Source organism: Haliotis asinina, chromosome 2 (genome assembly GCF_037392515.1).
Source record: "Haliotis asinina isolate JCU_RB_2024 chromosome 2, JCU_Hal_asi_v2, whole genome shotgun sequence".
Lineage (NCBI taxonomy): Eukaryota > Metazoa > Mollusca > Gastropoda > Lepetellida > Haliotidae > Haliotis > Haliotis asinina.
The window spans coordinates 30,181,774-30,209,693 of NC_090281.1; the positions used below are offsets into that span (position 1 = coordinate 30,181,774).

The following is a 27,920-nucleotide window of genomic DNA, read 5'->3' on the forward strand; positions in this document are numbered from 1 at the left end:
AGATTGTCTGATCCAGACTCAGTGTTTTGACAAACCGATTCAGTCGAGCTGATTACATCTTGCAGTGTCAAACAACAAAGAAACAGACTCTACCAGAACAAACAAAGACATATATTATTATTTTTTGTTGTTGTTATTCATGTTAAATAATAGTTGATTGTCTGGTTGATGTTGTGTAACAGGCACTCAGCAGTGTACCAGCTATATGCAGCTGTTTGTAACTCATCAAGTCAGGATCTGACAGTTAGTGATCAACAGCATGAGCATTTATCTTCGTAATTGGGATATAAGTCAACCAAGCCAGCAAGCCTGATCACCCGATCCTATTAGACTCATCAAGCACTGGTTCCTCATCACGTGGGTCCAGGGATAGGTGGAGAAGTCTTGTGCTTGAAGTGTTCGCTTGTTGTGCCCAAGATGTTTAAGTGAATGAAATGAAAGTACATTTCTATATAGGACAATCAGTCACCCTCACCGTTTTGATGAGTTTAGGCATACACAGATTGATGACACTTTTGTTTTTCTTCGGGAAAATTGGAACCTTGGAAAAATGTTTTGTAAATTTATACAGTCATGCTGAGGGCCCGGGTCGATTACCTACTTCAGTACAATGTTTGAAACCCATTTTTGGTGTCCCTGCCTTGATGTTACTGAAATATTGCTGAAATCTGCTTTAAACTCAACTCAGCACACGTCGGTCACAAGATCGTGGCCAATCTTCATGTTAGAGCTGTACATGTGACAAAACTACGTGAAAAGGAAGGACTTACTGACAAAATGTGTGAGTCTAAAATGGGGATTACAAAACGAGTGGGTGTTGAATATAGAAAATATATCGAGATATTTTAAACAGTCTGATTTATTAAATCAAAACTTTTGATATCTGGTTGGAATATGTTCCATATTCAGCACCCCGTGTATTTAGATCAATTTGTTACATTCAGGACGGGACAACAGTGTGATCAATGATGTCAAATCAAGCAGACGATACCAAATGTCAACAAAACGGAATTAAGGTACTGCAGATAACTCAGTCATGACTACGTTTTAATGAATATAAACAATTAAAAATATTCATTTGAAAAATATAATCCACGGGATACCGACATGGAATTTTAATTGTCAACAAACATAGTGCTTTGTATGGTTGACATGTTTTGGTAAAATAGAGCAAATAATGTTAACTTTATATATGGAGGTGGCAACAGAAAGGTCGACATTTTGGGATAGCTTTCACCCTGTTACACAACAGCTGCTTCAAATAAAGAAAATACATTATCTCATAATGGCATTCAGAACACATGTGTAATAAAGTTTTATACTAGTGTATAGTATGTCTCTTAATAGTCTGATAAGTCTGTCGTCGATAATGGTCACCACGTAATACTCAGGTTACGGTGTGCCTATTTATAGCCTCAGTTGGGCAATACCACGGGAATTCCCCATAATATTGCAACACCTGTTGTAAATCTATCAGGCTTACTAAACGTGTTTGGCCGTATGAGAAAGGTAAGTGACGATATTAACACAACTGCTGCAAATGGACTGTGAGTGACTTCGATACTGATCTGAGCATTCTTACTTTGTAATAAATGAAATGTGTTGTTTTACGCAGTATTCATATATGTTATCACTCGAGTGTGTTTTGGGGTGGTTAATATCCTGCATTGGGAATAAACATTGTGCTTAGAGAGCCTTGGCGAGTCTGTCCGAGTCAATGATTGCAAGACGCCTGCGTTTCGGTGCGGGTGAAGTCGTAATCAGTCCCATCTATCATTACGAGACAACAATTTTCTCTCATCAAGGCACTCACAGTACCGTAACTACCGTATTCCAGCTATTTGACAACTGCCTGTAAATTATTAAGCCTGGACTACGCAGTCTGGTAATCAATAGCATGAGCGTCAATGAAAACAGTTGTGAGTGAGTGAGTTAATATTTAACGTCACATCGGCATCATTTCAGTGTTTTTTTTTGTGGATTGTTGGTCCTCACAAACACGGGACGCAGGCTAGTATAAGCAATCCACAGGTAATTGAAAATGGTGATACTGATGGAAAATTTCAAAGCGGACTTAAATTAAACTCACTCTCAATCACAAATACCTCAGCAAACGTATGATACACATTCAAACATTGTCTGTTATACAGAGTATTCGAACATAGTCACAAATGTGTTCAATACGGGCTACACACAAAAAATAATCCCAAAGCAAGCAATATTTATCTTTCCATTTCCGTTTAGACTTGATAAGACATGTTCGAGTGTCAACGTGTACACAAATAGATTCACGTCATAAATATTTCTTTTGAATATGCAAAAATGCAAGTTCACAGGTTCACCTACATTGAGTCATATCCGTGATATCACACACCAGGAAGTCAAAGCTTCGCTGACTGTCATTTTCGACGAGAAAATTCTACTCTTCCTGTTTACTGGTTCATAACTTTATTTTCAGTCGTGGAGTATTCATGCAGATAAATGGTCTCGACGCAGAATTAAGCTGTTCAGTGACTTGTAGTAAGGTAATACCTACAGTATGTGCCCCTCGATCAGTAAATGTGATGCATGGTATGCTTATCATTTTGATGCTTATGGTCATGCCCATCTATAGTGAGTGAGTTTAGTTCAACACCGTTTTTAGGAATATTCCTACAATATCACGACGGTGACAGCAGGAATGAGGTTATTCATTTTCCACCAAACTAGGTTATTCAACATATACTACCGACAGAAAATAAGGGAACCAAGAAATTGAATGTAGATGACTTTGACTGTGACAGGGTCCGTTATCGCAGCGTATCTCCCAAACGCAACATCCAATGACAATGGAATTTCGCATAATGCATGCCAAGCACGTGCTACACGTGCATACATAAGTTAACTCCTGTAAATGTACTGGAGAAGTTGCAATCACTAATGCAATAGAGATTGACACTTACTGAGAGAAATGCCTCCGAGGCAGTATCTCGGTGAAGCAACAAAATGGAGAATTGTGGGGATGATAGAGGGGGGGACATCATTATGTGAAGTTGCCCGGCAGATGGGTAAATCAAAAAGTGTAATTTCACGCCTGTGGGATAAGTACCGTCAAACGGGTGGGGTTGCAACGAGACCTGGGCGTGGTAGACCAAAATCAACGACACCACGACAGGATCGTCTCATTACGTTAATTGCTCTGCGCGATAGGTTTAAATCGGCCCCTGCCATCAATAGAGAATTCCGCACACTCACTGGAAGACGCATTTCAACCTCAACCGTTAAAAACCGACTCTATCAAGCTCGTCTGAAAGCAAGACGGCCTTTTAAGGGTGTCACCCTTTCAGCTCACCATAAGCGCCAAAGATTGGCATGGGCTAGGCAGCATCAGGGACGGGCTATGCGCCTCTGGCGTTACACCATGTTCTCTGATGAGTCAAGGTTTTGCCTACGATTCACAGATGGCAGAAAACGTTGTTGGCGTCGGAGCGGGGAGCGATATGCCAGAGCAGCAATTCTTGATCATGATCGATATGGAGGTGGTAGTGTCATGGTTTGGGGTGGGATTACACATGACAGACGATCAGATTTGGTCATCATTAACGGAGCCATGACTGGTCAGCGATACGTTGACCAAATATTGCGTCCTGTTGTGGCTCCATTGGCTAGAGTTATCGGCCGAAATTTTGTATTCCAAGATGATAATGCCAGACCACATCGGGCCCGAATTGTCTCCGCTTATCTCCGACAAGAAGGTCTCCAGACATTGGACTGGCCCTCTAAGTCCCCAGACCTGTCCCCAACTGAACATCTCTGGGACGTACTTGGTCGAAGGGTGTACGCCCGGGACCCAGGACCCGCCAACCTGGCCCAGCTTGGTGCAGCTCTCCAGGAGGAATGGCGGGCAATACCACGGGCAACCATCCAGAAATTGATTAACAGCATGCCATCAAGGTGCCGTGAATGTGTTGCCCAACATGGTGGACACACCAGATATTGAACTTGACGCCTAAAATTGATTTAGTGGATATTTAAAGCAGTTTCAAATTCGCTATTATTTCATTAGTTCCCTTATTTCTTGTCGGTAGTATATTATAACTCCATTCAAGCAGTTTATGACCTAAATATGTCGACCAAACAACGCATTAGGTTTGTTGATAATTAAAATTCCATTTCTGTGTCCTGGGGATTAATAGGTGTTTTTTCTTAAAATGAATATTTGTTTGTTTGTTTTTTAAATTGAATATTTTTTATTGTTTACTTTCATGTAGTCGTGACCTAGTGCTCTAACTTTCGTTTTATTTACATCCGGCATCGTCTGCTTGACTAGTCATCATGTATGACACTGCTTTCCCGTCCTGTGTGTTATAAATACATCACGATAGTCGTTTTCAAAAGAGGTATTATTAAAAGTTTTGATTTATTCACAGGCGAAAGCGACACCGTGTTTAAAATATCCAGTTGGAATATTTTCCATATTCAACACTCACTCGTTTTGTAATTTTTATTTACACTAAAATATCAATGTCCTTCATTTACCTTCGCTTAAACATCAGCGTTTGGAAAATGAACCGGTCTGTATGGTGGTAAGGAGAAGACGGGTTGAAAGTGACAATGCCAAGCTGGGAAGTAATGTGATAGCAATATTCATAATGAAATCATTCCATGAAGATCCGGGATAGAATAAGTCTCAGCAACCCATGCTTCCAAGTCAGAAACAAATGGCGACTATGCTTGTCGTAAGAGGCAAGTGATGGGATCGGGTGGTAAGGCTCTCTGACTTGATTAATGCATTTCAACAGTTCCCGATTGGGCAGGTCGATGCTCATGTTGTTGATCTCTGGATTATCTGGTCCAGACACGATTACAGACCGCCGCCATATAGGTCGATGGTCATGCTATTGATCTCTGGATTATCTGGTCCACACACGATTACAGACCGCCGCCATATAGGTCCATGCTCATGTTGTTGATCTCTGCATTATTTGGTATATTCACAATTACAGACCGCCGCCATATAGGTCCATGCTCATGCTGTTGATCTCTGGATTATCTGGTCCATACACAATTACAGACCGCCGCCATATAGGTCGATGCTCATGCTATTGATCTCTGGATTATCTGGTCCACACACGATTACAGACCGCCGCCATATAGGTCCATGCTCATGCTGTTGATCTCTGCATTATCTGGTCCATACACGATTACAGACCGCCGCCATATAGGTCGATGGTCATGCTATTGATCTCTGGATTATCTGGTCCATACACGATTACAGACCGCCGCTATATAGGTCCATGCTCATGCTGTTGATCTCTGGATTATTTGGTCCATACACGATTACAGACCGCCGCCATATATGTCGATGGTCATGCTATTGATCTCTGGATTATCTGGTCCAGACACGATTACAGACCGCTGCTCATGTTGTTGATCTCTGGATTATCTGGTCCATACACGATTACAGACCGCCGCCATATATGTCGATGTTCATGCTATTGATCTCTGGATTATCTGGTCCACACACGATTACAGACCGCCGCCATATAGGTCCATGCTCATGCTGTTGATCTCTGGATTATTTGGTATATTCACAATTACAGACCGCCGCCATATAGGTCCATGTTCATGTTGTTGATCTCTGGATTATCTGGTCCATACACGATTACAGACCGCCGCTATATAGGTCAATGCTCATGCTGTTGATCTCTGGATTATTTGGTATATTCACAATTACAGACCGCCGCCATATAGGTCCATGTTCATGCTGTTGATCTCTGGATTATCTGGTCCATACACGATTACAGACCGCCGCCATATAGGTCCATGCTCATGCTGTTGATCTCTGGATTATCTGGTCCATACACGATTACAGACCGCCGCTATATAGCTGGAATATTGCCGAATGCCGCGTAAATCTAAACTTACTCACTCACTCACTCACTCACTCATTAGTTGCGTTTTAGGTGTTTTGTCATTTGAGTTTGCAATATATCTTAATGGACAAATTCATCCCCAAGTCGTTGATCTTGGGGCTCCTTGTTTGCGAATTAGTGTCTACATGCTAGTGTGAGAAGAATAATAGTTTGCATTTTCTCTTGGCGTTTCAGGAAAATAGATATTTGTTCATCAACTGTATAGTAAAAGAGTGAAGAAAAATGTCGTCCGTTGAACTACAGAGGCACAACCAGACAGTACTTGACAACTTGGAGCCAGGTGACAGGTTGCAGTTTGAGCGGGGACTGTACAGTCACTGGGCTGTGTACATTGGTAAGTTTGGCGTAACAATATGTTAATGCAAAATCTGGTGTTTATCTCTTGTTGAATGTTTAGTGCTGTGTCAACAATATTCCAGGTATATGACAGTGGTCTGTTGAAAACCACGGCTCGCTCTGACAATCCAGTGATTGAAATCATGAACATTGATCCACGGATTAGTGTTGGCATTCAAAACATGCATACAGATTCACAGCAAAACATGCTGAACGTTTTGATATCCGCAGTTAAGACGCAAATCTATTATTCCGTCATTGAATGGATATCACAATGCAAATATGTCCCACTTGAGCAAATAAGTCCTACCTGAGCAAATATGTCCTACCTTGTGTTTGTTTGCTTGCTTCTTCCTGAATGCTGTATCATCAACTACCCGTAAAGATCCGGGTTAGAAATGATCTTCAACGATCCATGCTTGCCGTAAATGGCGACTGCCGGGGTGGCGTGGTCATACCCGCTGACTCAGTACATACTTACAGAGTGCCAATCACTGGATGGTCCGGTCCAGACTCGACTGTTTACAGAAAGTCGTCATGAAGTATGGAATATGCCGTTACACAAGACAGAAACAGTAATATAAATTGTTGACTGAACACGGGGCGAGGGGTGGGACATGGTATGATGCCCCATCGATGTTTGTTTATGTTCCCTGAGCCCGAAAGGGTCAACGAACAAGGTAATTATCTTACTGTAAAATTTAAACTGTTTGAAGCTGTGGTATCGGATCGCCCATTTCCTGTGTGAATCATACGTTTTGAAAATTTCTCATTCGTCGCATTTCATTGTAATGCAAGGCAAATCTTTCCTACGTCGGCAGCCGTAAGGGAGCCATTCACCCCCCGTGGGGACCCAGGATCAACTAGGTCCATAGCACCCTACTGCTCTTCGCATGGAGTGACCGAACTGGGCAACCTGTGTGCCGTGGGTTGCGGCCCTGTCTCGACTGTTTACAGAAAGTCGTCATGAAGTATGGAATATGCCGTTACACAAGAGAGAAACAATAATATAAATTGTTGACTGAACACGGGGCGAGGGGTGGGACATGGTATGATGCCCCATCGATGTTTGTTTATGTTCCCTGAGCCCGAAAGGGTCAACGAACAAGGTAATTATCTTACTGCAGTTGGTGGTTGAAGCCAGTAAGAGCCTGGAACTGTGTTCCTGTCACCTAATTCACCACTTTAGCCCTTACGTCACGAGACGGGCAGAATCTGTCCGATTGTTTCAATAGGCTGGTTATATGGTGTCCAGTGCATAGAAAATATTTTTATTTTTGCACATTAATCTTCTTTGGTATTTCCCATTTTTGATTTCCAGAAAACACATTATTGGTATATGAAATTGCCTACACTCCTATGCCAGAAGGCGGTGACTCATGGGCCAGTCTGGCATTATTGATCTCCAGGTTCAAATTGTCATCAAATGATTTTACAGGGCAGAACCACGCTGAGTTTTATTCTGTTTGGCAATATTTGCTACCTTAGTTGATATTGCTTAAGTATAACATCCCTGTAACCCAGATATTCGTAGTTGGTTTCCACAACAACACTGTCTTTGTTGACACAAAAATATATAAAATATATAAAAGAAGGCATATAGCCGACACTGTTTCATCTTCTGATAGTAAAATTTCTGTTTTAACTGTAGATTCCTGACCACGATAAACCCTTTGTTGTGTCTAAAGCTGTGGAAGGAATATGTGGCACTGTACAAAATATCACTTGTCTACGGGCTGGATCTCTGTTGATTGAATGTGCTAAGAGGCAGCAATCTCTGCTGATACTGAGATTGTTGTATCAGTCCATAAGGCATTCGTATTAAGGCATTGTTCGAGATCGCTCGAACACGAGGAGATTGCGATGTAAGTCAGATCTCAACGAGTGACATCCATGAAACGTTTCACCAGTGGAGATAATGATAGAGTAACCAATTCTAACACCTGTTTGCCCTTTCAAAACTACCGATATCTATCAAACCTTGATATGTTAACACTGGTGTGAATACATATACCTGGAATCCACTTGTTGCTTCAAGTGCCAGCATTTTCGTCATGGGGCAAATTCTTTTATACTCTCCAGTTTGCTCTCGCTGCAGTGGAAAATATGAGAACACCTGTAGTGTAGTGGTGAGCATGTGATATGTCTTACTCCATGCAATGCCCTGTATTTCAGAAAGAATGTAGGATTTAGAGACTAGACTCATACCAATCAGTTAACTAAGTCATACTCTGTCGCAGTTATTTCTTCTATCCAGCGCTTAGCTGGGCCAACGACAAACAAGACGTCCTCTACTCGCTCTCAGATATGACTTCAATAACTGACACTCAGACTGATGTGCCATCTACCCCTCAATCTCAAACAGTTGACCATTGACAGAAATCTGTGCCATAACCAAAAGTCGATATTGGAGAAAAAGACGAAACAAACAAAAGTGTCTTTTCTAACAGAAAAAAAGAAAAAATGCAAATATTCTAAAGCACTTTAACGTATCTTCAACGAATATTTGAACCTCTGGATAAGGAAACCTCTCAACTGCCGACATTGCAGTGCAGAGGACCTTTCCTTCATTCCTGAGCTCCAGTTAAACCACCATAAGTTCTCTATGCACTTGTGTATTAGAATGGAATGTTTGAGGACTTTGGAACATTTATAATGACCCCCGGCTATTCATCCACGATTACAAACCATCAGCTTTTTGTTTACAAGAAAACAACCAATACACGAGATTTAAGAAGTAGAACTCGTACCACTGCTTTTCACATTCAGGAGCAGCTTTTGTCATGGTCCATAGTCCAGTTTCTCTGAATACCCCTGCTGTTGCAGCACGTGTGACACTGAACTTTGTTTTCAACTTGTGTTCTTTATACATATATCCCACCATCCTATTCTCTTCGCCTGTCTGATCTTCGGGCATTTTGTGACCAATTTTACAAACCCCGTGTAATAGCGGGTGATTTGAATGGTGAAGAAAACCCACTTTGGGGTAGTAATGACACCAGTGCAAAAGTAAAATTGCTTGAAGAAGTTTTCTCAAATAACAATTTATACCTTTCTAATTTCCAATTTACGAAGTGAATTTGAATGATCAGTCCATGATGACCTCTGTGGTAGTGACCATTTTCCTACCGTATTGAAATCTGTCACACCATATGATGTTAGTCGGACTTCAAGATGGAATTTTACCGAAACAGACTGAGTTCGCTGTGAAACACTTTGTTCTGAAAACCTAACACCTGATGTTTTTATTGATGCTCCCAACTCTATAAAACTCTTTTCCAATAAGCTTCACCAAATAGCTGATGCATGTACTTCAAGGTCCTCTGCTGTTTCTCATACATATTAACTTCGGTTTACTGTACAATGCAAACAAGATAAAAAGACATAGAACAAGGCTGAACAGTATTTCTATCGCCACCCAGAGGTCTATGATTTAAATGAATATAAAATTAGGAATATACAGTTCTAAATACAAACTTCCGGCGCATTTTCAAACAAACAATCGCCAATCCTGGCGAAATTTTGTTTCAAAGATTATGTCAAAGGTATGGAGCATCATCCAGAAAATTACAGATAGGGGTAGAAAATGAAGCATACATCATCTCAAATCCGGAGATGAATTGCTAACTGATGAAATTGATATCGCACATAAACTGGTTGAAACACTTGCTAAACAATCTTCCACATCTCATACTATATTCCTCAATTTCAAACATACCAATACAGGAGGATAACGGGGAAGATTATAGCAAAATCGTTTGTATTCATCGGCTTCATACTGCTCTTGAAGAAGCCCATAATACTGTTACAGGAGCTGATAGTATACATTAGCAACTCCTTAAACACTTAGCGGAATCATGTTTAGAGACATTGAACATCTTCGATGAAGTTTGGACATCTTGGGTCTTGGGTCCTATTTTTGATTCACATGTAACCTTCCTGAAACATATTAAATCCATTAAAGCTAAATGCCCGAAGGCACTCGATTTGTCAAAGTGGATAAGGGATCTAATCTGTCCTTCTTCACTCTTCTCTTTCTTCTTCCACAGATCATTGGTGATATTTAAACTTGACTTTGGATCCACCGTATCCACCTGTAAAAGCAACCCAATACTTCTTGATTCTGTCCACCACCAAGATCTTTGTCTTGATCTTTTGGATCTTCTACTGGTCTCTACGTCGAGGCAGATGAGCCACCCCTTACCATATATGTATAAAAAATCTTTAGAGTACTTTACAAAGTTGTATTCTATCGAGTCTAACCCTGCTTTTAACCGTGTCTTTAATCCTCTCTATGAGGATTTGTACAATAGAAAGTCTTATCCTGCTGCCGACACTGTGGTGGAAAATATGTTTTCTTCCTCTCTTCTTTCTTCTCTTCCTTGGCAACTGGTGAGGCCATAAGTTGATCTAACTAAGAAATAAGACAGAAATGAATTAGAATTCATACACATTTAATCAACTATAAACTAGCTATAACACACACAAGACTGGCGCATGTGTCACTGTCATTGGATGCAGAACAATAACTTTTAGAAGACCGGATACCAGCTCTATTTTTGCAGCAGAACACTGACAAAATGACCGTTTATAAATTAAACGCAAAATTAAACGCCTTTTTCCTACGTATTTTAACACCGTTACGAGAGAGAGAGACCGGTTAAGTAAAGGTTAGAAATGGTGTACTTACGAGGACTGTCTAATATACTAAGGTATGGTAACAATAGGTACATGTAATAGAAGTAGACAGGTGTATTCTTCATCATGTTTACTTCGTCCTAGTAATACATGTACATGTTCATGAATATTACCAACACTTAGACATAGCTGTGGAAATCAACCTCCTCTCTTAACAATGAATGTAAACTGCAGTTGTAGCGACATGCTACACGCCCAATAGCTAGAACTATAAAAACACTGCATGATAAGGGATTCAAAAAGTCCTTTTCTTATCCCACTGAAGTGACACGATGTGAGCAAACTGCACACCCTAAATGAATCTCTGTTAAGAAAACAATATCCAGTCTCTGACAGAGGCCAGGATCCTGATGTGAACAGGTGAAACTGTTACAAAATGAATAGCTGAACCTATTGATATACATAATATTCAAGAATCGTTTTAACTCAAATCAGCCTATCAGAAAACAGACAGTCTAATTTCTGTCGCTGAATGACATGGTATCCACATGTAGACTTGGACAGTTCCTATACAGCCTTGTCCAGGCCTACCTAGTCATGTGAAAAAAATGAAAAAATAAAATGCCAGTGAGACCGAATTGTATAGTTTAAATTACAAAATATCTATATAACTAACTAGGAAATGTTTCCATGAAAACGTACCTCACTTGTAAGCTGGGTACATTACGAAAACGACATTATGTTATGTGTGAGGTAAGGTAAAGCCATATGTCCATGATGTGTGCGTTTCAGCGCCATGTGTACCAAGGTGTAAATATTCAGTTACCGAGACGCGTATAGGTTCATAGGTTCAAAGGGCTGTGTATCGGTCATTCCGTTATTTCTGACACGATTCCATAGGTAAATCGCAGTAATCATAATTCTTATTAATATATTTGTCATGTCTTTTCTAGGCAACAGTGAAGTCGTGCACTTGTCTGGAGTCGATGGTCCAATTGGAAGTGACTTGGATCAGTCATTCACAATAAGTGGAGTGGAGTTTGATAAAGGAATTATTCGCAAAGATGCGTTCTGGGATGTTGTTGGGGACAGCAAAGTGCACAAAAACAACTCAAAGGACACAAAATTAAAGTAAATGTTCTTTTTTCAATGCCGAGCTAATTTAATTTCCATTTTTAAGATGACGTGACATGTATAAACCTGTACCTGACAAACTAGTAATTGATATTGTGAAATGAACGTTAGTCTCACTAACGATCCCAGAAGAACTGCGCATTGTGAAATCCTGGAAAATGGTGTGTATGCAATAGATGATCTTTGTCCATCATCTCCACTGATACCAAGGAATTGAAATCCAAATGATTATATTGTTGTTATGTTATTTCCAGACACTTTGGACCATCTAAGATAGTAGAAAGAGCTCTAGCCAAAGTTGGAGAAGTTGGATATAACATATTCTTTAAGAACTGCGAACACTTTGCTACATGGTGCCGGTATGGCAAAGAAGAAAGTGACCAGGTTTGTAGTTGTCCAACTGTTCCTTTGCCGGGTTCATTTGTCACGCTCTGTAAATAGGCCTAGAAGATCAACTACTGAATTATGTTGAGATCTGCAAAGACAGATATATTTATCTTGCCACTGTTGACATATATAAAGGACGTATTTAACAGTGGCCAATTCTGAACAGTATCATTGCGAAGTTATGTCGATGATAGGATGTAACGTCTACACATCTAGGAATAACAGTCTCGTCTTCTGGTGGCCAGGTCAGGAAGGTTTTGTACTAACTAGTCTTGGCCTATCTTGTCATTAAACGTCAACATCAGGGATGGTCAGTCTCGCCTATGTTGCCAAACAGATTATTTTAGTTAACGGTAAACAGGAGTAAAAATTGTATTAACTCATCACTGAAGAATTCTCCTTAAAAGAAAGCTTTTGAAGTACACCTGACATGCGATGATCACCTATAATGCTTACCATCTTGCCCCTGGTATATATATATATATATATATATATATATATATATATATATATATATATATATATATATACTGGTAGCCAATTATGGAAGGTAGTGTGGCGAAGGGAACATCTAAATTCGTTGTTGGGGTGTAAAGCTTATGCATCTCTCTCAAAAAGTCCTGTATCAAGAGAGATGGTGATATGGCCTAGCAGTTTACACATTCGCTGATCACGCAAGGAATGATTCCTCAAGATAAGTGGTGCTCAGTTATGGTGTCCAATGCCGTGATATTGCTGGGACATTGCTAAAACCGCGTAAAACTCACTGGAAAGAGGAGATAAATAATTGCAAGCACGTTTACAAATAGTTGGTGTTGTTTGTTCTTGCAAAACACACCGTAGCATTAAAGCATTTTTCTCTGAAGTTCTTGTTAAAAATTGTTCACGTTGAAGGCAAATCATACATACCTCCTTTCCTTTTCTTTTAGGCTGATGGTCTGTTCACTCTGCTTGCCGTTGGAGGGGCCGCTGCGGTGGCAGGATTGGCAGTCTGGCTAGGAACTGGTGGGAAGAAAGAAAGAGAAAAGCAGTCAGAATATTGATGTGATCAATTTCCCCCATAACACAGTTGCGATCGAGTGAAACTGAATACGTCAATCATGGATTGATCTGACGAATGCACCATATTTGACAAAGAAGAACTTTACTGGATTCCACTACGTTCCTCACCAACTCGTACCATTCCGGGACAAGCTTAATATTCATGCCTCAAACATGCTCATGTCCATTCAACCTTTCGAAGGATTCCATATTAGGAATTCTGTGACTTGGAACTAAACTTGAGAGTGAAAGAAAGTACACAGACTTTTTTCTTCCAGTAAGATAAAAATCACAAAACCTTTGGATGAAATAGAAATTGTATGTTGAAGCAATTTGTAATACATGTATACTAGCAGCAAAATGACAATAAAACAATAAACAGCGAGGAAGTGATATCCACTGCAGACGGTTCCCACCATTCTGGAAGGTCAAGGCCCGTATGCCAGAAACTCGAAGTCTTCTTGTCCCAGTCTTGGTTCACGTGATGACCCAATGATGTGACTGCTAATGACGTCACTATGAACATCCGGCTGCGTAGATGAATAACCTTCTTTGGGTGTGACTATTCTGGGTCGATCACATGTCTGACATGTAATACTGAAACCGTTAAAAGCCAAAGTATGGTTTGACCTTGCAACATGGCTGTTGGAGGCACCCATTGTGACATTATTGTGGCCCGTTATCGTTATCACCGACATCAATCTTGGCTTTTTCTCGTCAGAGTTTTGTGAAGTGATTGTTAAGTCTTCAGGACAAACAAGTTTTATACACTGTGTACGAAAAGTGCTTGTGGATGGGACAATAATCACAATTTTGAGAAACTTCGTGCAAATCACAGACAAATATTTTGGTTGTATTTTGGCAAATGAATCATGATAGCTGCTTTCTATACAGTTGGTGTTCTTCGTTATGTTTTACTAGTCAGAATGCAAATTTGGGATTGCAGCAACAATTACACCATCGTACTTTCATTTGTTCGATAGTTTACTATCATCATGATATCCAAATAAATAACGTTTGGTCTTCATCAGTTGCTGGCAAATATCTATACATTGAAATCATTAAATCATTTCGATAATGTGCTGTAGATGATCCAGATCCAGATCATGATGCTGTTGCCGTATGTTTACTTATACAGAAAAGTTAAGTTTGATATTATTACGTATCATAAAAGGATACTAAAGCAAACTTCACTGTTTGTGTGTTTGTTGTTTCTGACACTACCAGAACAATTCATGAAGATCGAGAACTGACATGTCTTTGATTGTGCACCTCATTGTATTCCATTTCCAGAGATCAATTCTCACACCGGTCGTTGGATTGTCAGATGCACGCTCAGTACAGACTGGTTGAAAAGAGCTTGTTAGATTAGGCAGCGTTAAACGACAAAGAAACTGAAACTATCAAAACAAAGAAAGATGACTATGTAATGTTATTAGCTGTTATTTACATTAACTTCATTGTCACAGATAATTCCCAATCCCAAAGTATATCTGACGGGATATGATTCGTCCATGTTGGTCAATGAATCGAATTTGGACCTAATGTAAGTAAATTATAATCCAACTATTGATTTTCTAGGTATACAGACCAATTATTACCTAACCATTCCCTTGTTGATAATAAATTCACAAAGACTCTGTCATATGTAGCAACGTTTCTGTCGCATAAATGACAAAGACTCCACTCTAACTGTAACGAAGTGCCCTACAAGTGTGTAGGGTGGTGCCGCATCTATAAACTGATTCTGCACCAGAAACAAACACAACAATAATTGATAACGTCAATGAAGTGAAACTTCTTCCTGGAAGAAAGGTTCATCTTGAAATCCTGAACAATGTTCCTTAACCACTTGCTGACATGAGGCCATCATGTCCATTAACACCAAGGAATTGAATTCCAAATGCTCATATTGTCGTTTCAAGTCTCTTTGAACCATCTCAAATAGAACAAAGAGCATTATACAAAGTTGAAAAAAGTTAGAACGTCGCTGTTAGTAATATCAAGGCTCCAGAAATGGGTTCCACACATTTTACCCATGTGGGGAATCGAATTGTATTACGTAAATCTATCTGCCTTAGAACAACAAATTAATACTTTGCCAACTGCTGAGCATAGAGATTACCATATGACCTCTAGCTTCGATGAACTATTTTATTGATCGTTTTAAGGTTGTACATGCAAGGTAACAATGAAAGTCACGCTATTTGAGTCAGGTTGACAGGCAGACAAGTTTATGGCACGGAGTTACTATTGTTCTGTTGCCTGCCTACTAGCAGAGACGTTTGTTATCAGACAGTTCCCGCGAACGATTTTTCGTTATTTCTATGTTAGGATGACATAACCCTGTGTAAGAGGGAGGCCAACCGTGCGGAGCTGTTAGTAGGAGGTAGGAAATTTGTATGTAGACCTACCTGATAGGATGGTAAATGTTGGTTTTTTCGTGATTTACATATCATTTATATAGAATATCTGTACTTGTAAGCTTATGATTCATTTCTTATTCAGTAATTTCAGATGCGTATTACTCTTCTGTTAATTGAGTGGGTGAGTTATAAGTTTGCATCGCATCGGCAATATTACGAACGTAATAAAAAAAATATAGCGATGAAAACAAGGTAATTAATTTAAAATAGCTTCCGACAAAGGACAATAATGCTAACTCGTCAATCACAGATTTATATGAAAACTAGAGTAATGAAATCTAAACTACTTTAACTATAGAAGACAATACAATATAAAAACAGGCTAGAGAACGCCAACAACTGAAGGTTGATCATAATCCTAGAGACCATGAATTTACACCATCCACTCACCTGCTGGCGATTGAAAGAAATGTTAGTCAAACGTAAAATAACAAGAATACTGCAATTAAAAACCCAGTAGGCTTAAATTTACATCAGATGTTTTGGGACTCACGTACCCCTCAGGAGGACAATAATGTTACGATACTTCAAACGCCTTTGAGGGTACAGCCGCAAAAAAATCTCAGTTACTAATCTAAACAACCAATAACAAAATATATATATATTTATAATGCATTTTAACACGTCTATTTTTCAAAAAAAGTACAATAATTAAATGAAAACTGACGTTGCTAAAAAAGATCCTTCATTGTTCGCGATTTAAAATGGTTATCCGTTCAATTGTTACGACCCCGTGGAGACCCACATATCACAAGAGGCGATTGAATTTCTCAGTGGCGTGGATGTGTGTAATCATAACCGAGCAAAAAGCTCTTAAAAGCCACCACCAAGTCAAATCTTCGGCAACTGCTGAAATATGTCTGAATGTGGAATGCAATCAGATGCATCTCCTTGTCTCCAATGACTATAAATCTACTTAGTATGTAACACGAGCTCTGATTGGTAAATGCTATAAATTTCCGCCCGTGTAATCAAAGTATACGATCGCGATTTGAAAACAGATTCACCCAAACCTTTGAATGCATCCCTACACCATAGGATTTGTTACGGTAAAGAATTTGCCGTGACAAAGGGTGTAAGAAATCCCCTGTGAACCAGCCAAAACATAACAAAGACTAGTCTAAAACATTCAAATATTGTATTATTAATAAGCGAAGAGAGAGCAAGTTATACAAAGTCACAAGTCAATTTCACAATATCGATTTCAAATACAATATAAATGAGACAAAATTTAAGGCAATGGGTCAAAAAATAAATAGCAAACTCACCAAAGTCTTAGTTAGGGATCCTAGTCTGTTTTAAAATATTGCCACCAGTGAAAAAAACAACAAAGCCAGTTATAGATATACTAATCAAAATAGATTTTATTAAAAAAAAGTTATCATCACATACACGCATTGTGGTAAAAAGACTACTAAAGTGTTGAGAATTTACTGTTAAAATTAACGGAAGGGGGGTAACTCTTGCACGTCTGTTACAATGGGCTTATTCACTCACCTGAAAAAAAAGAGATAAAACATAATAAAATACTGAATTAATGCAATTTATATTTCCATTGGTAAGCAATGCCTCCCACATTGCAAAACAAATCAGTCTGTTTGTCATAAAAGTATTGTTTTACCAATAATGAAAAACACCCAAAGCTGGCCAAACATACCCACGGTCCACCACTGTAAGGAGCTCAGGGGCGTCTGCTACTCACATGTATGATATTTGCTGACAACTATTCATAAATGACCTGGTCATTATTACACAGTAACCTTAGAAGAATAGTATTTAGAGTTACATCCCCTTAATTTCTTGACAACTTATTTCACATGTGCCTATTACTTCTGTACCCCAAATGAATTCAAGATTTAATGCATTGTTTTGGAAATAAGCAGTTTCTCTTGACTTTTCATCAGTTTTATGACAGTTTTACATATGTTGTCAAAGAAAATAATTTACCTTAAAAACAGTGAAATACCCATTTCCGAGAAATTTGTGCAACCTCTCACCACAGCAGTTATCACAAAGTGCAAAATCTGAACATAAATCATGCAAATGTGAACATGTATACCAATTTTTATAATTATGATGAAATACATGTACTTTGTATGTTTCAGAGTTGTTTGAAAGTCATAAAGGAATACACAATGGCTTCTCCTTGTACAATCTAAGGGGGAACTTCCTTTTGGAAATTCTTAATGCATTTAATCTTGCGTATATCTTGAAAATGTATACATTTTCTTGGGATAACTTTGCCATATAATTCAACAAATGTGAATGTGTTTGAAGTGGATGGGTACTATTTTCAGTTGGTCAAATTTTATATTCACTCATCCTTCAAAGGAAATGCTGTTTGTATGGTAAGGTTTATTGTATAACAGTAACAGTTTCGTCAGGAAATGCAAAAATAATCCATTTGTGATGCTCATCCTGGCAGATTCCTAGCTGACAGTGGTTTGTACATTATCCATTCATATTCACAGCCCATATTTTCCCACACTTGTTAAGTCCCCAGGGAGCATACATCCATGCTGCCTGTTAAGCACAATGAAGGAAACAATCACATTGCCACTATATCCTCACGGGTGCAGATATTACCCCTGGGTGAAGTGAGATACTATGGAATTAACTATCTTATCCATGGATACAATGCAATTGTGCCCAGTTCGGGACCCGAACCGAGGTGCCTCCACCGGTGATCGAACCCAAGCTTTCAGCACGATATTGCTCTCCACAAACTATGATTCCATGGCAATATTTACACAGCATGTACATTCCTAGAAAGTTGTTTCAATAATCAGACTGAATTTATGTTCTTGATGAAACATATCACACTGAACATGTGGACCATCACAAGATGGCAGATATATCCATATAATTCATTATTGATAAATATGATACTGTAAACATCTATGAAATATCCACAATTTGGTGGCATATACAGATACCCTAATATTGAATATATAATTACACAGGAGGGGAAGACATACGAGGGTTGACTGAAAAGTTCTAAGCCTCACTGTGCTGCAAGGCCCGAATCCCGGTCAGGAATAAATCTTCTTCAGCTACCCTAAAAAAATCAGTCACAGCGGAAATGACGTCATCATTACCTGCAAAATGGCGACCGGAGAGATTCTTTTTCATTTTGGGGAACAGGTGGAAGTCAGAAGGAGCCAAATCAGGTGAATAAGGAGGATGGTCAATGAGTTCAAAGCCACAATCGCGGATTGTTGACATGGCCACCACCGATTTGTGAACAGGCGCATTGTCTTGGTGGAAGAGGACACCTTCAGCGATCATCCCTCTTCGTTTGGCTTTGATTGCTTCTCGCAACTGGTACAGTAGATCAGCATAGTATCTGCCGTTGATAGTTTGACCTTTTTCAAGATAATCAATGAGCAGAATACCCCTGGAATCTCAAAAGACTGATGCCATCACCTTTCCAGCTGAAGGAACAGACTTGGCTTTCTTCGGAGCTGGTGAATCAGGGTGCTTCCACTGTTTTGACTATAGTTTTGTTTCTGGTTGAACGTGATGTATCCAGGTCTCATCCATGGTTACAAATCGTGCCACAAAATCATCGGGATCTGCTTCAAAACGACGCAAATTGTCAAGGGACGTCTGGAACCTGACACGTTTCTGTTCTGCTGTCAAGAGCTTTGGCACCCATCTTGCAGAAACTTTAGTCATTCCCAATTCGTTGGTGATAATATGCTCAACCCTCTCATGAGAGATGCCCACTACACTAGCAATATGTCGAGTAGTCAATCGTCGATCATCCATCAACATATCGAGCACTCTGATGTTTTCTGGAGTGGTTGCTGTTGAAGGCCTTCCTGAGCGTGGGTCATCATCAAGGCTTTGTCTGCCACGCTTAAATTCTGCAGCCCACTTCTTTACTGTGGACAATGAAGGAGCATCATCCCCTAGAGTGGAGACCATGACATCCCTTTCTTTTACAAGTACTTGATGACTGCCCTGTATTCAGTTTTGTCCATTTCTGATGATTTCAGAGGGTAGGTTTACCAAAAGAGCTGTAGTTGAGATAAAACTATTAGTACGTTTGTAGTTCTTGTGTCTATGATTCACTAAATGATTGTCCTCATTGGTGGCAAACACCTGTCTCTACCTGGTGGGGAAAAACCACTGAGGCTGAGAACTTTTCAGCCAACCCTCGTATGCTAGCAGTCTTCCTATGAGGCAGGTGTAGCAACTTACAGTTTGAGAATTATGAATTCATGCATTTCATGTCTAATTTTTCAATCACAGTATATTTGTGAAAGTACACTTCCAATAAACCACAATATATGAACATTATTTAATGGTTTTTTTTGTAGTAATAGTGTAATTGGTATTGCTATGGTAAATGTATATTCCTCTCTTCTCAAACAGTCATCATGAACACTTTCCCTACAAAACATGTATATGCTTCACCATATAAAACATCCCTGCCTTTCTATGAATTACCAGTCAACGACCATGCAGTTAAAAGCCACTCCCAAAATTAAAAACTAAACATTCAAACATGATGTAGATACCTCTCATGACAATTATTTCTTTAAGGAATATCACAAGTGGCAATAGTTACCCACCTCTTGAAAGGTAGTGTGTAAGTTTCGAAGTTTCAAAATCTCATACACACAAAGATTTGCTATAATCAGATAATTTGTGTATGAATGCAACGGCAACCTGGTGTGACAATTATGCCAATACCATACAACCAAAAATACCATCCAGGCTACAGATATAAGCTGGTTAAGTGATCGGGGTTCGCTTTGAACACCCTTATCACAACAGCATAAAGTCGCATTGCACGTTTTAAGAATCTTTTTCTCTCTGCATATATATGGTGAAGCTGAGCAAGATGAATACCCAAATGATAGTGATCGGGGTTCGCTTTGAACGCCCTTATCACAACATCCCAAAGCAGTATGTAACATTGAATATATACAATGAAATGAAATTGTACAGATGAGTAAGATCCATGTTATAATAACCAAACTATAGAGATGGGGTGGGGTAGGGGTGAAGACAGTCCAAACAAGTATACAACATTTTTATATACATTTCAAAGTTGTAACATTATCCAGATGCAGGTAAAAATAGTCAAATTATGGTGATCGGGGTTCGTTTTGAACACCCTTATCACAACAAATCCAAGGTGCATATGATATTTTAGAATTAAACTGAAAGGAATTGGTGAAGAGGAGTAGGATGAATATGAAATGTATGCAGGATAATAGTGATCGGGGTTCGCCTTGAACACCCTTATCCCAGCAGTCCAGACGAGTATTGTACATGTCATGTATATACATATTCAACGATGTGGTGAACACAATACTGATGTAAGTGAATCATAAGCAGGATTATAAAGTGATCGGGGTTCGCCTTGAACACCCTTATCACAGCAGTCCAGAAAGGTTCCACAAGCACAGCTGACAATATGAAGGGTACATATCAGCTCTCATTCTTCAGTGATCGGGGTTCGCCTTGAACGCCCTTATCACAAGTGTCAAGACTAATTTGAAATAGTACCATGGCACCAGGAAAAGTGGCATTTGCTAAATAGGTTAACAGTCCATAACTACATCCAAAAGTCCCCATTCCAATACTCTCCTAAATATAGCATTCCAATAAGGATTGCAGGCAGAACAGATTCCTGTATATGTATGGAGTGGTCACATCATTCCATTGTTGGTGTTATTTACGGGGGGTTGGGGTGTGGGGGTGTGGGGTGTGTGGTTGGGATGAAGTCTTAATGAGGGGGACACTTCATTTCAGGATATCTGCAGCTCATCCTGGGGTTCTACACTGACAAGTAACTGTCGTGGGTCTCTGTAGCACTCCTCAATTACATCCCGATGAAGCCGCCTCAACCACTGCTGTGACAGGAGCTCACCAGAATGTAAGCCGTCATACAGAAGGTGCCACATGATCTTCTGTTGACCAAGTGACCCAGTTAAATGCTGACTTACCCTTCTAGTACGGCGTTTGCCTCTGGTTTTAAGCAAGTCAGCATTAAACTGCAATGTATTTTTGTTGAATTGCGTGTTCAGCAATGTGATTCCCTCATTGATTGCATCAACCTGTTTTACCACCTCCCGATCATGATCTTCATAGCTACCTGGCACGGAACATCCCTTGTACCTGTTGTACTCCATGACATGGTATACCGATAAACTTAATGTGGCAGCCCTGGCTGAAGGCATATCTACAAATGTCCTTGAAAGTACTTATCACTTCCTCGGGAACTGAAGTGCCTGGAGTGCGTATGCCAATCATTTTGGTCTGTCCAATCTTTTTGGTTATATCACATGTGCCACTCCATACATATATAGCTGCATATTTCCCATGTTTCTGTATGAGCTATGGCAGCTCCCTGCGTATTATTTGAAATAATGCAAGTGTTCTGCCCCTAGCCTTGCACAAGTATTCCACTGGAACACCATCAGCATCCTGGATCCTATCCAACCGGAAACCCTTGCTGTCAGATAGCAATAACGGAACGTGGTGACACCATTCCTGCGGGGATTTCTGGACTGGATGGGATTCCAGATATCTGATAATGTCAGTGGAGCAACTTTGGATACCACTCATTTTATTGCAAACCTAATTATTCCAGAAAGTAATGATTTAATTAAATTACTCCTACTTTCACCTACAGGGTAATTACCTTAATGTGTGGTCATAAAATGTACACAATACTGGATCTGAAAAACAAAGAGCACATATATTTAAACAGCCAAGATTTTGTTTCATATTTAATACTACTATAAGTTACATTAAATAATATTTACATTATTTACACTCAGCTGTTATAAACTTTTTGTAGTTCACAATATACGTGCAAAGGAAAGCAGAGGCTGGTTATAGCACAGCATGAAATCATGTGAGGGTAGCCATAAATAAAACATTTAAAGATGAATTGTCCTTAAGTTTGAAAGGATCTTTCTACACAATGTTCTACATAAATGTGTAGCAAATACCATGAGGATGCTTAAGTTGAACAATGAATTATGTCGTATTTGAGTAAAATGAAAAATGCATCATTTAGTTCTGACAATACACACTTGTTCTATGAAAATACAACAAAAACCAATAGGGGATGTGCTATTGTGTGGGGACATGAAAATTGAAAACGATCATAAGGTATAAAAGAAACCATCCAACTGTTTAAGGTGAACATGTACAGTTAGCAACAAAATATCCTTCACCAAAAATATGTGCCCAAACAAATGACTACCATCCACAGACATAGCATATGTGAAATGATAAGATTGTTCAGTTAGGTCGGCGGAGGGATGGGAACCATTGCAAACTCTGAGCTGTCTGACCAACACCACACAAGAGAATGTGACAAGGTGCACCAATGACATTAGAGTGTTACCTATTGGGAATCAAATACCACATCTCCCTGGTGCCAGTCCTTTTCAATACGAATGGAGCTGATATCTTCATACCCATCATATTTAACGTCATAGAGCTGGTATTTCCTTGCATCAGAATCATCATCATCTGCATAGGATGGTTTTGTACCTGGAGCACTGGCCTGGAGTACAGTACCTCTGTACCACTTGCAACTTTTACCAGAAATGAATTTGAACCTGTGGCGAAGTTTTCTACCAGCAGGGTTTGGCATTTCTGATATTACTTTTATTCTCTTGTTCGCACCTTCAACTTTATTACATTTGTCAAAGGTGCTGAGAATAGATCGCTTGGTAACAGTTATGTTACGTTCGCGAGTTTGTGGTGATACAACAACACACGACAATGATGGTTTGGGTCCTGACTGACTGTTTAAATGGTGAACGTCAATAATTTGTTTCAATTTCAGTTTCAGACTGACTGAATCAAAAGGTACTTTTTACAGACAGAAAATATGTCTTCCTTGGAATAACTTTTGGCTTGACGACGTCTCTGTAAAAGATGATCTGTGATGAAAGAAATGTGACTTGTTCTTTTTCGTTTTGCCCAATGAGAGCATGATCTACATCCTCTGGTGTACTACAGTGGCCTCCTTGAGTGGCGACCGACTGTGTGGCTTCCAAGCGCTTGACTGCATTCCGATGTTCTCGCTCTCTCTCAGCTTCCTTCTTCTTCTGAAGACGTTCCAACCTCTGCTTATGAAGGTTTTGGCGACGGTGCTGCCAGATAACTTTGAAATCCTTCATATGCAGGCGGGATTGTTCCAGCTTGAGGTGGCGATCTTCAGCAGACAGGGATTGCAACCAAGCATATGGCTTGTTGTACGCCCAGAGGATGTTGGCTTCCAGGTGGGGAGTGCTCGCATTGGGTTTAAAACGACGGAGATGTTTGAGAAAAGCAAATTGACTTTCTCCAATACTGTTTGATTTTGGTACAGATGATGACTCAGTTCTGAGTTGAGGATTATCATCTGTGTTACTTCCTGATGGCAACTGATTACCAACAAGACGAGTAAAATCAATTAGACAATAAGTTGCCATAAGTCCAAGACATTCCAAGGTTAGATCAATGTAAGGATGGTTTGCCGCAGATGCCAGTAGGAATGATTGATCTGGTGGTTTAAAGGATGGCCACATGATGAAACCCTGCTGAAGTATCATGGATGGGCTAGCTGACAGCTGCTGGAGAAAATTCTGCATTCGCCCAAAGTATGGATTCAGATCAAGAATGTGATTTGCTGTTTTTTAACTTAAAATCAGAGTGTAAAATGGGTGAGAGATGTGAACATGAAAGAAAGCAAGAGCAAGAACTTCAGAGAGGAGAATGTCATTAGATAGATCTTCTTTAACAGCTTTAATGAGTTGATTTTCATGTGTGATGCTGGCCAGGAACTGCTTGAGGTGATGTTTGTGATGAATTGTGGCTGCTGCATTATGGAAGATGATGTTAAAACGATTGTGCTGAAATTGTTTGAAATGAATATGTTGGTTAATGGATTTCATGAATGCTGTAAAATCTGCTGAGAGTCCTGCAGCGGGATGGCCTAAAGTATTCACAAGATTACAGACAGATCTGATTACATCCTCAGCACGGCTACATCCAACTTTCTTGTCACTGCCAGAAGATCTTCTTAGTGTGTTTAAATTGCCATTGTCAGTTATATTATTTTCATACTGTGAAATGGCAAGAGATGCTGCCTTAGCTAGACCCAATAGCACATGGAGGTGACAAAACTACTGGTTCACACTGATGGTGTTAGCCTTTTCTATGTCACTCAATTTGCTCCATATGTTTTCGGATTTGGATAATACAGCGTGGCGCATTTCTTCCAATTTCGTTTTGAAGACTTTATTAACAATATGTTGGTCCGTCATGATATTCTTTAAATTGACCAACATTTTGCCATATAATTCTTCAGAATACTCATTCTTTGATGACAGTAGTTTGGCAAAATCCTCCAGGACAGTGCACAGCTGTTTAATTTGTGTTGTTGTGTCACCACATACAGTTTCTACCATGCACATGGCCACGCTGGGCAGGGACGTTGTAGACACTTGATACCCATAGAAATGACGCTGGTGGTCAGTCGTGCCATCAACATGGAGACAACTATTTGGATGCTCCAGCAACACATCAGCAACATGCATGTTTCCAACAAGATTTGCTTCTTGAAGAATATTGCAGATTGTTGCATGACAAGGGAGTTTAGGAGCATTTATATTGGCCAGGCCTTCAAGAATTGTTTTAATTGTATCAGCCATGTGGTGTGAGCTGACACCATTTGCTCCAAGGTGCATGATAACTGCTCTCAAGTTATCAGAGTAGATCCCTTCATTGAGAAAATTGAGACTGTAGGTCTCACGGAGGGCACTGTCCACTTCATTGATGAGTTGTGCTATTGTGTTTTCTTGTTCCTTCATTTTTATTTCCAAAATTTGTTTGCATTGTTGTTCTGAATGAATGTCATGGCGAAGAGATGAAATGGTTTCAGTTTTAGAAGCACAACTGTGTTCCAGTTTAAAATTTTTAAACCTTCTTTTTCAAAGTGTCAATTTCATCCTGTTGTCGTTTTTGGATACCGTTGTTAATATTTTGTTCATTCTTTAAAGCTGTTTTTAAAGATGCTTTTTCACAAATAACTTTTTGCAATTGAAGGAGCAGCTGATGTATTTGTTCTTCTTTCCTTTTCAATGTTCTTTGGAGGCTTTTTGGATTCCATGACTTAATTTGATTTTCTTTATTAGACAGCCTGATATTCGAGGATTGAATTTTCTCTTGACAAGACATATATTGATGGTTAATGAGTTGGAGCTTACTATTGAGGGTGTTAATTGTTAATGGTTGTTGATGGTTTTCTTGCAGGATTTCACTGGCCCATGATGAAATAGTATCCAAATCTTGTTGAAGCTGAATTGATTCTTGTTCTAATTCTTTCATTTCAGTGTAGAGACATTCATTCATTTCTTCAAGTTCTTAGTGTGATGACGGATGTGTTTGTGCAGGTGCAGCTGACAATGCAAAGGGTGCATTTTTATATGAATTAATGTCTTGTTTGTGATTTCTGATTTTTTCAGTTATGACTTTGTGAACCTGGTTGAGATGATATAAGCAGAGCTGTGGTGACATTTCATTTCCCTTGGGTCAAAAAAGGTTGATGTATTTATGGATAGTGTCATATGTGAGGGATCTATTGGATGCATGATAGCGCAGTTCCATGGCCATTCCATTTGTTAATGTTATGTTTGCAATTTTGTGGAATGTGTTGAGATGAGAAAAACCAATTCCTTTCAGTTTAAAAACATTTCCAATAATGTCTGGATCTTCTGGTTCAGTGAACCATTCAACTGCTTTGGGAAGATTTTTTTTTATTTTATCTTGCTTTTGATGTTTGTGATTGGAGGTAAGGCACCAGCCCATTTTGGTTTTAGCAGAGTAAGCACTGATGTTAGTGTGCGGGCCAACACCTTACCTTTTTCAATATGATCTATGAAATACTTCAATTCCTCATAAGTGAGGGATTTGGATGAATCCCATTCACCTTGAAAACAAACCAAATATTCACAATACTAAACTATGCATTTGCAAGGTATCAGTGCACATGATATGTAACCTAATAAAAGCAATAAATTGCCGTTAATTAGTTCTAAAAATGTAGAACACAATTTTTCATTGAGGTACTAAGACCCATTTATTTTCTGTTTTCTAAAAATCGTACTTTTTATGAGCCTATTAAAATAAGACCAACAATAATCATATGCAATAGTGGAATCTAATTCTGTGGGAATATCTCCGAATGCTACTATTATTTGGTGCGTAAAGTAAAAAGGGAAATCCAGAAAAGTTATTATTAGCTCATACGTGAACGGGACCATTTATTTCTACCTTTCTTGACGTGTTAACGAAATTGTTGAAAAAAGCATTGATAGAAAACAAATAATTTCCAAATCGTGTCATTTGACAGTATAAATTACTTCATAGAAGGAGGAGTTATTTTCTACAAAATAAGTTAACACAGTGAGTGGAAATGTTTTGTAAAAGAATATGAAAACAGTCCTATCCCGACATTCAGTACATTCTAAACACATGTATTATGATTTTTTAAAAATCATTTACGTAAAGACTGCAAGTGAAATATAGAAATAACATGCAGTACTTACAGGGTATCTGATGATGCTTGATTAATTGATTCACGTTGTCTTCGCTCCACATGTTCAGCATGTATTCTTCTCGTGCGACCCGTGACGACACGCCATTATATACCCCAGCAAAGTGATACCGGGCAGACCATTTCCGGTTGTTTTTATTGCTTATAATTAATTAAAGCCGTTATCATTTACACATTTTAAAAACTGTTGCATCCATTAATCTTTATTTATTATATCGGACTTTGTCATGTGCCTTTATTGTCCAGTAAGTTCGTTGCAATGTTTTTTGAGACTTAAAAGTGTCGAATTCAAGGCAATAAAATTATATATTTTAACATATTAGGCTACCACATAATAAAGTTACAGTTTCAACTATAATATATTTTTTCCTTTTTTTTCCATCCCAAAACATTAATTTTACATCTTGAGAATAATTCCGCCTGCAATCAAGAGCAGAGCCGACGTAAAAAATCGTTCAGCACAAA

At 39.1% G+C, this 27,920-nt stretch overlaps 1 protein-coding gene across 3 annotated transcripts; it reads left to right on the top strand.

Moving 5' to 3' along the window:
* The first annotated feature begins 1,431 nt into the window (after window positions 1–1,431).
* LOC137273568 (phospholipase A and acyltransferase 3-like) lies at window positions 1,432–14,644 on the top strand. 3 transcript variants are annotated; one of them, XM_067806317.1, is made up of 6 exons: window positions 1,432–1,509; window positions 2,459–2,525; window positions 6,090–6,249; window positions 11,843–12,020; window positions 12,278–12,407; window positions 13,340–14,644. In XM_067806317.1, exons 3-6 carry the CDS (start codon window positions 6,138–6,140, stop codon window positions 13,451–13,453), a joined length of 534 nt encoding a protein of 177 aa, XP_067662418.1. In that variant the 5' UTR covers window positions 1,432–1,509; window positions 2,459–2,525; window positions 6,090–6,137; the 3' UTR covers window positions 13,454–14,644. The 3 variants fall into 3 exon arrangements, with proteins under 3 accessions (XP_067662418.1, XP_067662419.1, XP_067662417.1); XM_067806318.1 differs by lacking the exon at window positions 2,459–2,525 and having other exon boundaries at window positions 1,447–1,509; XM_067806316.1 differs by lacking the exon at window positions 1,432–1,509 and having other exon boundaries at window positions 2,347–2,525.
* Window positions 14,645–27,920: the final 13,276 nt, after the last annotated feature.

Excerpts from the sequence above, each read along its gene's own strand:
- LOC137273568 (XM_067806317.1), top strand. The coding sequence starts at position 6,138 with ATGTCGTCCGTTGAACTACAGAGGCACAACCAGACAGTACTTGACAAC. Across the intron at positions 6,250-11,842 it reads TCACTGGGCTGTGTACATTG|GCAACAGTGAAGTCGTGCAC; the intron begins GTAAGTTTGGCG and ends TGTCTTTTCTAG. Across the intron at positions 12,408-13,339 it reads GCAAAGAAGAAAGTGACCAG|GCTGATGGTCTGTTCACTCT; the intron begins GTTTGTAGTTGT and ends CTTTTCTTTTAG.